This window comes from Ochotona princeps, chromosome 4, assembly GCF_030435755.1.
Source record: "Ochotona princeps isolate mOchPri1 chromosome 4, mOchPri1.hap1, whole genome shotgun sequence".
Lineage (NCBI taxonomy): Eukaryota > Metazoa > Chordata > Mammalia > Lagomorpha > Ochotonidae > Ochotona > Ochotona princeps.
The window spans coordinates 51571530-51587041 of record NC_080835.1 but is presented as its reverse complement, the minus strand read 5'-3'; the positions used below and the strand labels follow the sequence as shown (position 1 = coordinate 51587041).

Genomic DNA, 15512 nt, shown 5'->3' with positions numbered 1-15512 from the left:
CTTTTGGTAAATTTGCCTTTCTAATTAAAAAAAAAATCATTTTTAAAAAGTTTTATTTTACTTTATTTATTTTTATTGGAAGGGCAGCGTTACAGAGAGAACAGGGTGAGTGATCTTTTTAAAAATTATTTATTTATTTTTATTGGAAAGGCAGTTATACAGATAGAAGGAGAGACAGAGAGGAAAATCTTGTTCGATTCACTCCCCAAGCAGCTGCAATGGTTGGAGCTGAGCTGATCTGAAGCCAGGAGCCAGAAACTTCTTCCAGGTCTCCCACGTAGGTGCAGGGTTCCAAGGCTTTGGGTCATTTTGACTGCTTTCCCAGGCCACAAGCAGGTAGCTGGATGGGAAGCAGGGTTGCCGGGATTAGAATTGGCGCCCATATGGGATCCCAGCGTGTGCAAGGTGAGGACTCTAAACTGCTAGAGCACCCCCGTGAGGATGATCTTCTATCTGTTGGTTCCTTCCCCAAATATCTTCAATGACTAGAGCTGAGCTGGTCTGACACCAGGATCCAGGAGCTTTTTGGGTTCTCTCATACGCATGCAGAAGCCCAAGGATTTGAGCTATACTCTGCTGCTTTCCCAGGCTGTAAGCAAAGGGCTGGTTCTGAAATGAAGCAGCCAGGGTTTAAACTGGAACCCACATGGGATGCTGGCACTGCGGGCAAAAGCTTAGCTTACTATACCACTGCACCAGTCCTGATCTTTGTCATTTGATTTGAACACAATTGAGAAAAGGGTATTTTTTTTAAAAGATTTATCTGTTTACTTGAAAGGCAAAGTTACAGAGAAAGAGGGAGAGACAGAGAGCTTGCATCTGCTGGTTTACCCTCAAATGTCCACAACAGCCAGGGCTGAGTGAGGCTGAATCTCACACACAGCTGTGTCTCACACACAGCTTTCTCAGGTGCATTACTAGGGAGCTGGATCAGAAGTGGAGTAGCTCGGGGCCCGGTGCCATAGCCTAGCGGCTAAAGTCTTTGCCTTGCACACACCAGGATCCTATATGGATGCCAGTTTTAATCCCAGTGGCCCTGCTTATAATGGATTACTGCAGAAGTCATATGAGAACACATCATAGGGGCTATTGAGATGAGAGTCACAGAACTGATTAAGAAAGATTAGTGAGATTTCAGGATTTTTCACATCTTGTAGAATATGAAGGCTGAACTAGAGCAGTAATCTGGTCAGTGCTAATTAGATAGTTGGGTAGACTGAGAATCCAAGGGAACTGAAATCTCTAATGTCATTCCTTGTATACTTATCAGTCATGACTCCCAGATTCCTTCCTTTATATTTAATATTTATTTTCATATTATTTGAAAGGCAGAAAGAGAGGGAGGGAGAGCAAGAGTGAAGGATTGTTCCATGTGTCCATTTCCTCACCAATAGCCAGGGCTAGGTTAGGCTGAAGCCAGAAGACCAGAATTCAGTTAAGGATTCTTATAAGGTAGCAGGGACAAAAGTACTCCACTCACCGTCTGCTGCCTTCCTGCAGTAGGCATTGTTATCTTTTTTTTTTTTAAATATATATTTGCTTATTTTGTTTGACAGAGTTACAGAGAGAGGGAGAGAGAAAGAGAGGCCTTACGACTGTTTATTCTTCAAGTGCTGACCCAGGCCATCCAGTCTCCCATAGGGACCCAAACACATAGGCCATTCTCCACTGCTTTCCCAGGATCATGAGCAGAGAGGTAGACTGGAAGCAGAACAACCAGGACACGGACTGGCATCTGTATGGGGTGCCTTTGTTGCAGCCTAACGTGGAGCATGCATTAGCAGGAAAGCAGATGGGAAACTAAGGAGCAGGACTCAAACCAAGCATTTTGATATGGGTATTGAAGTGGCATCTTTAACTTCTCTGTCCAACCTCTAACCCAAATAGCCTTTACTTTTTTTTTTTTTTTTTTAAAAGGATTTATTTATTTTGACTGAAAAGGCAGATGCACAGAGACAATAGAAACCCAGTGGTAGTAATGGCTGGAGCTAAGCCAATCCAAAGCCAGAATGCAGGAGCTTCTTCTGGGTCTCCAACAGGGGTGCAGAGTTTCAAGGCTTTGGGCCATAAGCAGAGAACTGGATGGGAAGTGGAAAAGCTGGGACATGATCTGGTGCCTATATGGAATGCTGGCATTTGCAGGTGGAGGATTTGCCTGTTGAGCCACTGTGCCAGCCCCGTTCTTTACTTTTAATTGTGGCAAAACATACATACATTTTATCACTATGATGATTTTTTTTACTATGACAATTTTTAATCAAATGGCTCAGCTAAGTCAAGCACATTCATACTGCTGTGCAATTTTCTGAACTCATTTCGACATAAAACTGAAACTATACTTATCAAACAACTTCCTCTTCAGCCTTTTCTCCATCTGCTGGCGACCACCATCATAGTCCTGTCTCTGAGAATTTGACTACTGTAGGTACAGCATGTAAGTGCAATTACAGCATTTTTCCTTTTGTGTTTATTTCACTTAGCATATTTGTCTTTATTGTTCATCCGTATCATAGCATGTCTCAGAATTTTCTTCCTTTTTAAGACTGTCTGGTATCCCTTTGTGTATATATAGAATAAATATATTTTGTTTATTCATTAATTTATCATGAACACTTGCTTATAGCTTTTTGACTGTTGAATAATGCTACCATAAACATGGGCATATAAATATTTGAGACCCTGCTTTTCTTTCTTTTAGGTATTTACCCAGAAGTGGAATTTCTGGATCATATGGTAATCCTATTTTTAGTTTGCAGATACCATTGTGATCTCACAGGAAATGAGACTAGGAGTAAGAGGTTGAAGATCTCAGTGTGAACTGGAACAGGCTCTGGCTTTCCGCATCTAAGACCCAGGCTTTTTAGTTTTGTATCAAATATGTATTACACCCATACCCCCAGTGCAGTCGTGTGGTGATTTAGAGGACCGATGTTATCAGATCTGAAGGAAGTTGTGCTGATCACGCTTAGCCCTTTTCTTGCATGTTCTCTTAACCAAAGGAGAGCACCGGCAGTTGGCTCAGGCAGTAATGACAAACTGGCGGTTTGAGTGATTCATTCGGGCTGCAGATGTGTTTTATTCGGCCTCTACAGAGACTTGTAGTTCTTCAAATTAGGGCCAACACTATAAAATGATCTGTTAGATCCATAGGCAGATCCCCAGCTTCTGCTGCAGTCTGCCACGCTGAGCGTCCTTGCCTGTCGGCTCTGCAGTCCACGGTCCCTGTTACTCCCCCTTACCTCCCTCAATCATATTATTTACCTGCCCGTTTTGTCATTTGAGTTAAAACTGGATTCTAGGGTGTCTGGCTTCTGTGCTGACTCATTTTCTAGCACCCTGTTGCTACTCCAGAGGAGTGGGTGCTGGGCCTAGGGGTTACGATGCCTATTCTAACGCATTCCACAGTGAACATTTAGACTGCTCACATTGCCTAGGTTTGACCTCTTGCTTCAGCTCCTCTCTCCAGCTTCCTGCTGCTGTGATCCCCTGGAGGCGACCTCTACTGGAGTTCTTGGATCCTCATATCGGCCTGGCCCAGTGCTTGTCATTGCAGGAATTTGAGGAGTCAAAGTAGATGCAAGCTTTTGTCTCTTAAACACCACCACCAACAAATTTTTTTCTGATTGAAACATGTTTTATTCAGACCTTTCATCTGCTAGTTCACTCACCAAATGACCACAACAGTTCCACTTCTGATCCAACTCCTGCTATGGTGCCTGGGAAAGCAGTAGAGGATGGCTGAAGGGCAACCATGTGGGAGACTTGGAAGAAGCTCCAGGCTTCTTCTGGCTTGGAAATGCCCAGCTCCTGTCCATGGGGCCATTACAGGAGTCAACCAGTAGATGGAAGATCCCTTTCTCTCTGTGTAGCTTTGCCTTTCACATAAATAAAAGTAAATCTTAAAAAAAAGTTTTTGAACAATCCTGTTAATTCTCTCAGCCGACTTCTTGGTAAGGAGGCAGTTTCCCGTGTCACGGAGATAAACAAGGCATAGCCTCTGACCTCTGAAAATTCAGGCTTGCAGTCGACAGGGGCAGGGGCAGCATGAGTAGCCTGGTCAGCACGGGTCAGCTCTGGCTCGAGACTGATTTCTAGGCAGCAGTCAGAGCAGGGATTTCAAAGGGGGAGACTCCCATCAGCTCCCCAAGTATCAAGGGCTGGGGACTGGGAAGAGGGTTTCGGGCTGTAACAACAGCAGATGCCCGGGGTTTTCAGGTGCCTTACAGTTTGGGTTTGAGGAACTTAAAGGTCAGTTTGAGGGGAGAAGGGGGAAGGGAGTGGTATGACGTGAGACGTGTATTTTTATATCAACAGGCTAACTCTTAAGCCAGGCAGCTGTTAGGCAAATTCGCGTCCCCGGGCTTCAAAAGGCTTGTTCAGAGCAGGTCCCCTGTCTCTAATGCCAAGGACAGGGTAGGGCTTGGAGGAGGAGGTTTCAGTCAAGATTTGCTGACGGCTGCTGCGTGCCTGACAAGAGAACAGGAAGTGCAGGCTTTGTGGCATAAGCTCGCTCAGGGCGGCTTTCTCTTGATCGGTTCTCAAGGCGCTGACTCCTGCTTCCACACAGCAAGATGCAGACAGAAGCCAGCCACAGGCTCAACCTGCACACATTTCAAGGGAAAGGGAATTGAGGGGCAGGTAGCAGAAAGCGCTGTGAGAACCCAGAGAGAGCTTGGGGCGGCATTGGCCGCCACTTGGGGGGCTCAGGAAGGCCGATGGTGTCCTTTGGTTCAGACATAAGAAGGGAAGGCAGGAAAATGTTTCTTAGAGTTCCTGCACGTTTCATTCTATTTTCCGGCCTCGTTTCCTCTGAAAAACACGGCGCAGGCCGCAGTGGGCCTCCCCTGTGGGGCGGATCCTCACTCTGTTCCCTAACCCTCTTGCCCAGAGGCAGGGCCTGACAGGAGCTCGTCCTGTCTGCAGTCCCCAGCTGTGCCCACCAGGGGCCGCTGCGCGCGGGCGACGAAGCGCGCGCGAGTTCCTCAACTCGCAGGGAGGCGACGAGCGATTGGCTGCGACGCGCGGCAGGAGGGCGGAGTCCGAGCACCGGGCGTGGGGGGCTGGGAGCGCATCCCCCGGAGCGGACCCGGCTGGACCGTTGTCGCCTCTGGCGGCTGTGGCGGTCCCGGGGGTGCGGGTGGCGGGCGGGGGAAGCCTCTGTCCAGCCTAGTTTTAGAGCTGAAGGCGAGGGAAGCAGCGCCGCGGCCCGGAAGGAAGGGCAGGGCTGCTGTCGCCGCCACCGCAGCCACCGCCGCCGCAGGCCTGGGTTACCTGAGCAACTGCGTGTCAGCGGCTCGTCCTCCGGCCGGTGGCTGCGCGGGCCACCCCGGGGCGCGGAGGAGAGGCCCGGGCCTGACCCTTGGCGCAGGAGGGGCGTCCTGGCCGAGAACCAGGGCGGACTGGGGGGACGGGGCGGTGGGGTGGGGGCTTACGGAGACGCGTCCCCAACAGGTTATTCCGGGCTAACCCCAGGGCTCCGGGGCGGGCCCGGGCGGCGTGGGGCGGGCCCGCGGGAGAGCACGCCTCCGCCTGCCCCGGGTCCGCCCCACGCCGCCCGCCCGCCCGCCCGGAGCCGCTGTCCCGGGCCTGGCCCGTGCGCGCCCGCCTGCTGGACCAGGGCACCGCCGGCCTCCTGGGCACCGGGCTGGGCGAGGGCGCTGACCTCAGCCTAGAAGGCCTTAGGATCCTGGAGAGGCTCGTGCGTCCGCGGGGGGGCCTGCGAGTCGCACGTCCTCGGGGCGCGCTTGTGTCCCTCGCTCCTCGGCGGGGCGAGGTCAGGTGTCCTCCGCCTTCTGTTTCTCTCCTCCCCGCTCTCCTCTCCCTCCCCCGACTCCTGTGACCGTGGGAGTTCCCGCCCGCCCCCTCCTGCAGGGGTGTAGCAGGCTGCGGAGCTGTCAGCGGCCCCCGCAGCCACCCTTGCCCAAACTCTCCGGAAGCGGCCCGCGCTCAGGCCGCCACCGCTGCCTCGGCGGACCCACCGGTTGGACCCCCGAGACGCCGGCCCTTCTCCCCGCATCCAAACTTGGAGCACTTGACCTTTTGGCTGTCGGAGGAGGAGGAGACAGGTCTGCAGGTGGCTGGGGCAGCTGCGACGAGGCGGAGGGCATCTTGCCTGGAGATCGGCTGCTCTCCCCGACTCGCGGCGTTTGCCTCCGGGATCCTAAGGTGTACTGTCTTAGGCGCATGTTTGACTGAGACCTAGAGTCATGGATGTGAGCGCCCGTCTGGCCCTGTGGCTCCTCTGGGGGCTTCTGGTGCATCAGGGCCAGAGCCTCAGCCATAGTCACAGCGAAAAGGCGACCGGAGCTGGTCCAGGGGCGCCTTCGGAGGAGTCCACTGCAGCAGGTAAGGCTGGCCTGATCCGACCGATGGTGCGGCCCCGAAGTGGGCAAGTTGGAAGCCAAGTTTGGATGGGAGAAATTGGCAGAGGATCTGCACATGGCACTGCCTGTTCCCAGTAGGCCAAGAAGTTGTTTGTGGTCGAGAGTCTTGGCTAATGCCTCCATCTCTGCTGAACAACTGCCCCCTCATTCCTTCTTAAGATGTCTTTAGGGGCACTTTGACCTTTGAGAGCCGCAAGGCGAGGGAGGTCCCGGCTCAGGACTAGTTGTGTGGAAGCATGGCCTAGCCGGATGAGAGGTCCTTTGCCATTAGCCAGCCAGTTTCAGCAGTGTGCAGCGTAGCCGGGGAGGGGACGGGGGAGGGGGCTGGGGAGGGGGAGACAGAGCTGGCCACCTCCTGTTGCCTGGCAGTGTGGGGTTCAGGTGTGCCACCTCTTCCTAAAGCCTTGGGAAGGCGCGTCCCTCCCTCCCTTCCTTCCCTAAGGTGAACTGTCTCCTGGCTGTGGCCGTTGAGATAGCAAGGCAGTTCCTTAGATGGAATTCTTATTTACCACCAGGGAATGAAATGGCCTTTTCTTGACATAGGCATGATGGATTCTGACCACACATTGACCTGTTTCTTCCGACTGATGATGTTAAGATTCCACGTTATTTCTGGCGTGTCCTGCTGCTCCCCCGCCCACCACGCTCTGGTGGAACCTTGTCACACAGCAGTAGAAAGTTACACTTTTCAAAATCAGGCTGTTTTAGGTAAGGCTTAGAAGGAACTCAGTTCTCTTCTGCTGTTTCCCTCGTTGATCTTGACAGTGACCTGACCGAAGCTGTGGTCTTGCGGAGTGGGGGGCGAGTTTCTAGCAGAGCTCTTTCTGAGGATAGGCGAGCTCCAAGGAGGAGTTGGGTTCAGCGGATACCTGCTGATTCAGGTTGGAAAAGGAAAGGCAGGTCAGCTGTGAGTTCCACAAGGAGCTAGTTTCCAAGTGTGGCCAAGGTTTCCCTGTATACAAGAATGGCCTCAGAGCAGTTGCTCTGAGGGAATAGAGTCTTTAAGCATTGAATCCACTCTCTCTGAGTGGAGGCTCCTGAGCCCTGAAGCCTGGTTCCCTTCGGCCTGCGATTGCGAAGTGTGCCCGAGGGGGCATCTCTGCTATTCCAGAGATATTCCTGTTTATAAGGGAATGTGTGTGTGTGTGTGTGTGTAATTCTAAAATATGAGTAACAAAAAATAAATATTATGAGGTGACATATTCTGTATTTCAGACACAAGGCAAAAAGCATGACATTTCAAAGTTTCGGCTTGAATGTAAGTGTGTGTGTGCATGTGTGTGTGCTTGTGCCTGAGGTAAAAGGGATCCAGCTGCCCTCAAGACCATGCCGTGACTTGAGCTGAGGGAGACAAAACTGCACAGCGCCTGCAAGTGTTTCAGATGACGGGCCACAATGATTGAGGCCTCTCTTTTTCAGTCTTTTTCTCCTTTCAGTTCGTAAATTGGTTTCTGTTATTATAATGGATTCCACTGCGGAGAGGCTCACGGAGGGACAGACCCCGTGTACTGTGACTTGGTGTGCTTTGTGAGAACTCATGGGTTCCCCTATCATTGTTCTGCTACATTGTCCTCTTGAGTCTGTTTGCATCCTTTTCTCTGACTCACATGCATTTATTTTTGCAAAGAAGTAGCTGACAGATTGGCCTCTGCAAAACAGGCTTTGGAGAGAAACTTTCTGTGCAAGCAGGAACTCGAGCAGCCTTTGTGGTACCTCTGTATCCCCAGAACTCGGGAGTTTTACTTCTTTATTTTTTGCTCTTCTTGTTGTTGCTTTTTATGATCAGATTCAACATGCCTGGTCCGTTTGTGTCTTCTCTACAGTTTATGTTGTATGGCTAGAGCTATCTGACTTTTTCCAGTGGAGTTGTACAGCCCAGGTGGCATTGCCTCTGTGGCTCCTGTGCCCAGCCTCCCAGGCAGGCCCTGCTGACGCTGGAGCTGAGAGCCAAGAAGAGGGCTGCCCTTTCTCCTCTGGCAGTGTTTTGCAGGAGTGTAGGGGTTTTGATTTTTGTTTCTTTCTTTTCATTCTATTTTTTTAAAAATATAAATACCTCTCTCTCTCAGCTCATTAAGGAATTTGATTCTAAGATTCAATTCAAATGTGCACGGCTTTCTGCTGCACATGCTGAGCAGTCCTGAAAGCCTTACCTTGCAGTAAAGGCAGCTGCTGTGCTAGGAGGCTCGTTCATGGGCAGTAGGGAGGCCATTCCTGTCACCTTTTGACTCCTTAATACCTGCACGCTCAGCCTCGCCAAGTTACTTTTTTAGTAAAGATCTCTGCTGTTGTAGGGCCTGCCTTTCTTAAAGCTGGCCTGAAACGGGTGCTTGGAACTTCCCTTAGCTGCTGGACTACTTGACTGCAGACACTCATAGTGAGTTTCTATAGAACATGTGAGGAACTTCAAGTGGAGCCTAGAAATGTGCCTACCAGTGTTGGAGACATTGAGGGTCTCTAATCAGGAACTGTGGTTTGGTTCAGTACAACTGGCACAGGGCCTTGGAAGATAGACATATAGACAGTGTACAGCGTGCATACGGTTTTCAGTCAACCCCCAGTGGAGTGACAGGCTAGAGCCCTTCCTGACCACCCAGCTAGTTGCTGCTGCCTCCAAGGCTATAAATGGCCTGGCCATCTTGGTAGCTATGCTAATTTTAGCTGAGGGTGGCTCCCGGAACTGGGCTGGGACCAAGAGCAGGTGGGTGGGGTTTGGCTGAAGCTGATACTGGAGACTGGGGAGAGGGACATGCTAATCCTAGGGCAGCCAGGCCAACATCTGCTCTGAAGCCTCAGTTCTGACAATCAACCTTAGCTAGGATAATTGATTCAGCAAACACAGAACAGTGACAGCTCATGTGCTATTTATTCAGCAACTATTTGAGTGCCTGGGTCAGGTGCCATGTATGCTTCCTATGTGGACTTAGAGAACTTCCTTATGGAAGTTATACTCTCCCTGGGGAGGGAAAAATAAGCAAATAAGCATATTCCCTTCTGGTGAGTGCCATGGAAACAAACCCGCAGTGCTCTGATGGAGAGTGAGAGGGACATAGATTGCCAGTTAAAACTAATACGTCATGTCTAATAAGGCAGATTAATGTAGTGGTAACTATTATGACTAGTAATAATAGTAATGAGCTTGAAAAAAATTGTAGTTCTGAGGTATTTGCCATATATACATGCTAACATGGATTGACAATATATATGCTTTCTTTTTTAGTTTGACCTTTTAGTAAATCTTTAGCTTTATTGAATTTGGCTGCTATATAAGAAGATTCTACTTTGGGTAATTTAAGAGTGCAATTTGTGATTGTGCTTTTATTTTTCCTTTACTGGCAATAGGGCTTATACCTAATGTTAATGCTGCTTCTTGCTTTGTCATTTTGTGTGAATACTACCCTCTATAATAGCCAGCACTGAAGGCTTTCCCCATGCACATGCTTTCCTGTGTATGTGGTAGACTTGGAAAAGCTTGCTTTACTTGAGGTTCTATATGCTTCATGACTTGGAACACCTAACAGGCTGCAAATTCTGTAGCAGTCCAGCTGCTACCACTGGACTGGCCATGGCTTGGCCTCAGCTCTCCTGCCTTCACTGGAAGGGCAGTGCATCCCAGTCCAGAGGCCGGACCACCTCTGGCGCCTTTTCCAGAAAGTGAAGAGAAAGAGTCACCAGCAGCAAGCATAAGTAGCCCAAGTACAGGCATCCAGTGGCAACAGTGAACCTTTCTCATGCTTACTCTGTGGCAGGAGCTATTCTAATCATTTTATTTCAGTTAATTCTTAGAATTATCTTGTGTGATAAATATTATTATCACCCTTTTATAGGTAGGGAAATTAAGTCATAAAGACGTTAAACAACTTGCCTGAGATTACAGATAGTAAGAAGAGCCAGTGTTGGACTCAGGCAGTCTAATTTTGCTTTCTTGAACTTCAGCTGCTAAGCTATATACTCCCTGAAAACTTTGTTATAGATACTGAAATGGAGGTATAATATATATGTATGTGGGAAGTCCAAGGGAACAGTTGACTAATCCAGCTGCCTGGGAGAGCTAGGATAGGCTTCAGCGTTTGCTCCATACCTTATCTCAGACCTGGGGAAGATGAAAAGTGGCTGTATAATTCAAAAATGAAGAGAGGGGGCATGTTAGTTGGCCTAACCTGCTTACTTTTATAAATTAGAAAACTTACGATGGTGGAGAGGCATTAAGTAGAGGTTTCATAGTAGGTTATTGATAAAACTAGACAAGGATATTTGAGTAATAGACCCTAACTTAATCAGTTGCTCAATTTACAAGTTAGAACAAGGAATGCTTACTGCTAGCTTTGCATTATGGAGGGGATTTAGGACTGCCAAAGAAGTGAAGTCTAGTAGGGCTGCTTACAAGGGTATTTCAGAAAGTTTGTGGAAAATGTCTGTTATGAAAAAGCTGTAATTGGATTTGAGATATTTTTTTGCACGGGGAGGACTTTGGGTCTGAATGTTAAGACACCAATCAGGATGTCTGGGTTTTCCTGTAGAGTACCGGACTACAGCCGTTGCCTGCAGCCTCCTGCTAGTGTGCACTCTGGAAGGCAGCGGTGATGGCTCACAGCTGTTGTGAATGTAAGAGTGAACCAGGGGGAAATTTCTGTCTCTCTCTGTATGTCTCTCTGCCTCTCAGATACATTTTTTTTTTTTTGCACAAAAAAGCTTGCCTTTTTAAAAAAAATATTTATTTTGATTGGAAAGGCCGATTTACAGAGAAGGAGGTACAGAGAAAAAGATCTTCCATCTTGTGATTCACATCCCAAGTGATCATAATAGCCAGAGCTGAGCTGATCCAAAGCCAGGATCCAGGAACCTCCTCCAGGTCTCCCACATGGGTGCGGCATCCCAAGGCTTTGGGCCATCCTCCACAACTCTCCCAAGCCACAAACAGGAGTTGGATGGGAAGTGGAGCAGCCAGGACACAAACTGGTGCCCATATGGGATCCTGGTGCGTGCAAGGCTGAGGACTTCAGCCGCTAGGCTATCTCACTGGATCCAACAAGCTTGTCTTTTAATTTTGTTTTTCACAAGCTTTTTGAAGTTATCTCATATATTTGTGTAATGTTAAATACAGTATTATGTACAGGTCTAATTGATGTGAAACTCAAACAGTATAGATTCTGTAGCCTTATAGTGTGTGAGTTGGAATAAGCCAAGGTGCCTGGGGAGGGGTTTTCTGGAAAAAAAAAATTGGGTAGAGATAGGAGTGAATCAGCATCTGAGGGACCGCGGAGAAAAGGGAGTGTTGTGGAGGTCCAGGTGGCTTGTGCGAACGTGTGGGGTCTCTCTCACTGTTGACCGGATGTTAAGTAGGCAGTTCCCTCACTGTGGACCGCTCCCTCCCATCAGCACCTGTGAAAGGAAGAGTGCAGTCATGTGTGGTCTAGCAGTGGTTCTAATCATCACTATCATTTTGAAGCCATAATAGGTATAAATAATATTTTGAGATATTTAGAGATATAATTGATATGAAAATATCTATGATTTATGTTGATGAGAAAATCACAAGTTCTAGTAATAATTTTATGGTTGGTTTTCTACATATATAGTTGAAAGAGATGCTAACTTTCAGTAAGAGAATGTTGAAAATAAGGATACAGTTTCTTTTCTGTCTTAAGTTCACAGGCTGCTTAAAGTAAAGGCCTCACAGGGAAATGTGGTGAATTCCTGCTCTTTGGCCGGGAAGGGATGAGTTCTTATTGAGGGGAGTGGTTTCCTAGGTCTCCACAGGACTCAGCTCTGAGGGGCCCTTTTGGTTTCCTGCTGTGTGGCTTTGAGGTGCATCTCTGAAGGCCTTTGTGGGCTTGCTTGGAACGTGTTCCTCTGTGGGAGATGATTCTTCAGGAAACCCAGTAGCTCTGGCTGTCAAGCTTTTAGGGAGAGAAAAAGATACAAAACTGGGCCTCCAACAAGGCTTTCTTTTTTGTTACTGATAGGAAAAAAAGATCATGAAACATTAAGATGTACAACAGAGGATAAAGAATAATAAATTGGTTACCCATGTGCTTGCAACACAGTTTAAGAAGTGAAGTAAAAACAATACAGAGCTTTCTTTATTACTTCTTGGATACTTATTATAAATTTCTAATGTAACGCATGCACATTGTATCTGTGTTTGCTCCCTCACAAATAAAAGACCTTCGCAGAGGAAGGGAGATGTACTTTTTTTTATCTCTGTTTTTATTTTGTCCAGCCGCCGCCGCCTTCTTTTTTTTTCAAAGAGCCAACTGATTTTTATTTGAAAAGCAGATACAGAGAGCAGGAGAGACAGAAAGATCTTTCATCTGTTGGTTCACTCCCCAAATGGCCACAATTGGCTGGAGCTGAGCCAGTCTGAAGCCAGAAGCCAAGAGCCAGCAGTTTCTTCATGATATCCCACATGGGTGCAGGGGCCCAAGGACTTGAGCCATACTCTGCTGCTTTCCCAGGCCATAAGAGAAGCTGGGTGAGAAGTGGAACAGTTGGGACATAAACTGGTGCCCATATGGGATGCTGATAGTTCAGATGGAGGCTTAAGCTACTATGCAGTGGCGCTGACCCCTTTGGTCAGACTTAAAAAATTTACTTACTTTTATTTGAAAGGCCGAGTTGCAGAGAGAAGGAGAGACATAGAGAGAGATCTTCCATCTACTGACTTACTCCCTAAATGACTGTAACAGCTGGAGATGGGCCAGTCTGAAGCCAGGATCCAGGAGTTTCTTTCCAAGTCTCCCAGGTGGGTGCAGGGCCCAAGTACTTGGGCCGTCCTCTGCCGCTTTCCCAGGCCAGCAGTTAGTATGGAGCTGGATGGCTGTGGAGCATCCAGATCTCAATCTGGCTCCTATGTAGGATTCTGGAACTGTAGGCAGAGGTTTAACTTGCTAGTTATGGTGCTGGCCTCAACCATCTAATGTTAAAGAGTTTTGGAAGAGCTGATTCAGGAAGGCCTTGATTCAGGGCCTGTTTGAATGTATTCCGTTTTTTTTCCCCTTCCTTTCAGACTGTCACATACGTCTTGGTTCCTATTCTGGGTCTTCCCTCAGCCCTGGAAGGAATTGCTTCTCCCAAGAACTTTCTCCCTCTCTGCCTTTTTTTCCCCCTCAAAATGAAGTTTCATTTAAGTTCAGATCTCTTTCTTTTTTAATTCTCTTAGTTGAACTTTTTCTTACTTTGTTCATTTGAAAAAGATGAGGAATATGTAGTTAAGAAATTTGTGTTCTAGATCACATTGCTAAAAAAGTGGCAGTATCAGAGTTATAATTCTGGGGATCTGTGTGCTAAGCCTGCCCATACTCAGTCCACATTACCTGTTGGTGTGTCCCAAAGGGACGTAATATGTCACTGATCTAATACTATATCCTCAGTGGCCTGGTTACAGCCATGTTAACAAAGATGTTTAAGTAGTCACCCATTACAGAGTGGTGCTGCTCTACAGTGTAATAGGGGCTGTAGTGTTTACAACCATTTGCAAGGTCAGAATTATTTCTTTATGTGCTTGTCTCCCTTACTTTGTGTATGTACCATAAGCTCCTACTGGATTAGGATTCAGATAACTTTTTACTCCAGCTCCTAGCAGAAAGCTGTATGTGTAGTATCCTTCAAATGCTTTAAAGTTTGTAGAACTGAGCTGAAGGGGATTTATTGTCTGGTTCTGATTCTACTGTACTTTACTGGGTACCTGACTGACTTTAATTAATTAATTAAAAAAAATTTTTTTGCTATTGTTGGAAGGGACTAGATCAAGTTAGGGTCCTGGTACAGTGACTTAATTGGCTAATCCTCCCCCTTCAACTCCCAGGACCCCATATGGGCACTGGTTTGTGTCCTGGTGGTCCCACTTCCCTTCCAGCTCCCTGCTTATGGCCTGGGAGAACAGTCAAGGACAACCCAGAGCCTTGGGATCTGCATCCACTTGGGAGACCCAGAAGAAGCTCTTGGCTTCGGATTGGCTCAGCTCCAGTTGTTGTGGTTACTTGGGGAGTGAACCAGTGGACAGAGAATCTTTTACTTTGTCTCTTCTTCTCTCTGTAAAAATCTGCTTTTCAATTAAAACAAACAAACAAACAAACAAACAAACATTTTAATAAAAAAAAGTTAAAAGATTAAGTTTAAACAAGGAAAGCTTAGAAACAGACAGGAAACGGTCAGCGTGGATGCACTTATAACTCACTGGGTGGGACACAAAGATTAGTTACTCCTCACTGGGGTATGGAAGATTTCTCTGCACACCCCTCCTAAACATGCTCACCTAAACAGTTGACATATATCCTGTTAGAATTATAGAGTTAGACCACCTGAAAAACAGCCAGGTTCAGTGGAAATATGCTTCAATGCTATAAACTGCTAAAGACTAAAATTAAAATAGGCACGAGACAGCTGAATAGCAATCTATAGCCATTTTAAGGTGTATAGAACACGGTTGAATATAAACCAAAATTGAAATGTCTATGAAGAAGTCACAGGTTGTGGTTGAGAACCTGCATTTTCCTATTAACATATTGGTTAATCAATACCATGTCAATTAATGTCACAATATTGTAAATGGTTGGAAATATTATGTTGGGGCTTTTAATTGATTGGGATGATACTCTGCCGGCTCTACCTTCAGACCAGAGATGGTCTCACCAAGAAACCATTGAACTTACCAGGACAATAAGATGCTGGACTTTATGCTTGGTAAATACCTCCAATGAAAGAATGTCAACTGAATTTGAATTATGGAAATGCAACAAGGTGGAGCAATCTGCCGTGGAGGTGCGGGGGGAATCCCAGTGCATAAAAAATGTATCACATAATGCAATGTAATTAATTAAAAAAAATGAAATGCAATAAAAATATGTTTAAAAAAAGAAATTATACAAAACTAAAAAAAAAAAAAAAAAAGATTAAGTTTAGGGGCTTGTGTTGTGGTGTAGCCAGTAAAACTGTTGCTTGCAATACTTGCATCACATATGGGTGTTGTTTATGTCTTGGATGCTCTACTTTGGATCCAGCTGCTTTCTCATGGCCTGGAAAAGCAGTGAAAGATGGTCCAAGTGCCTGGGCGCCTGCTGCCTGCATGGGAGACCTGAAAGAAGCTCCTGTCTCCTGACTTCGGCTTGACCCAGTCTGGGTATTGTGGCT

At 47.2% G+C, this 15512-nt stretch overlaps 1 protein-coding gene and 1 pseudogene across 5 annotated transcripts in view; one reads left to right on the top strand and one right to left on the bottom strand.

Annotated features, from left to right (window-relative positions):
- Positions 1 to 5545: 5545 nt before the first annotated feature.
- Positions 5546 to 15512, top strand: part of STIM1 (stromal interaction molecule 1) — a 231922-nt gene continuing 221955 nt past the window's right edge. For 2 of the 5 annotated variants that reach the window (XM_004589939.3, XM_004589940.3), the window contains exon 1: positions 5548 to 6345. In XM_004589939.3, the coding sequence (XP_004589996.1) occupies positions 6207 to 6345 (139 nt within the window). In that variant the 5' untranslated portion in view covers positions 5548 to 6206. Of the gene's footprint in view, positions 6346 to 15512 lie in introns of all 5 variants that reach the window. The other 3 variants (XM_058663485.1, XM_036496198.2, XM_058663484.1) reach the window with 3 other exon arrangements.
- Positions 9372 to 9882, bottom strand: LOC105942087 (mitochondrial import inner membrane translocase subunit TIM14-like; annotated as a pseudogene).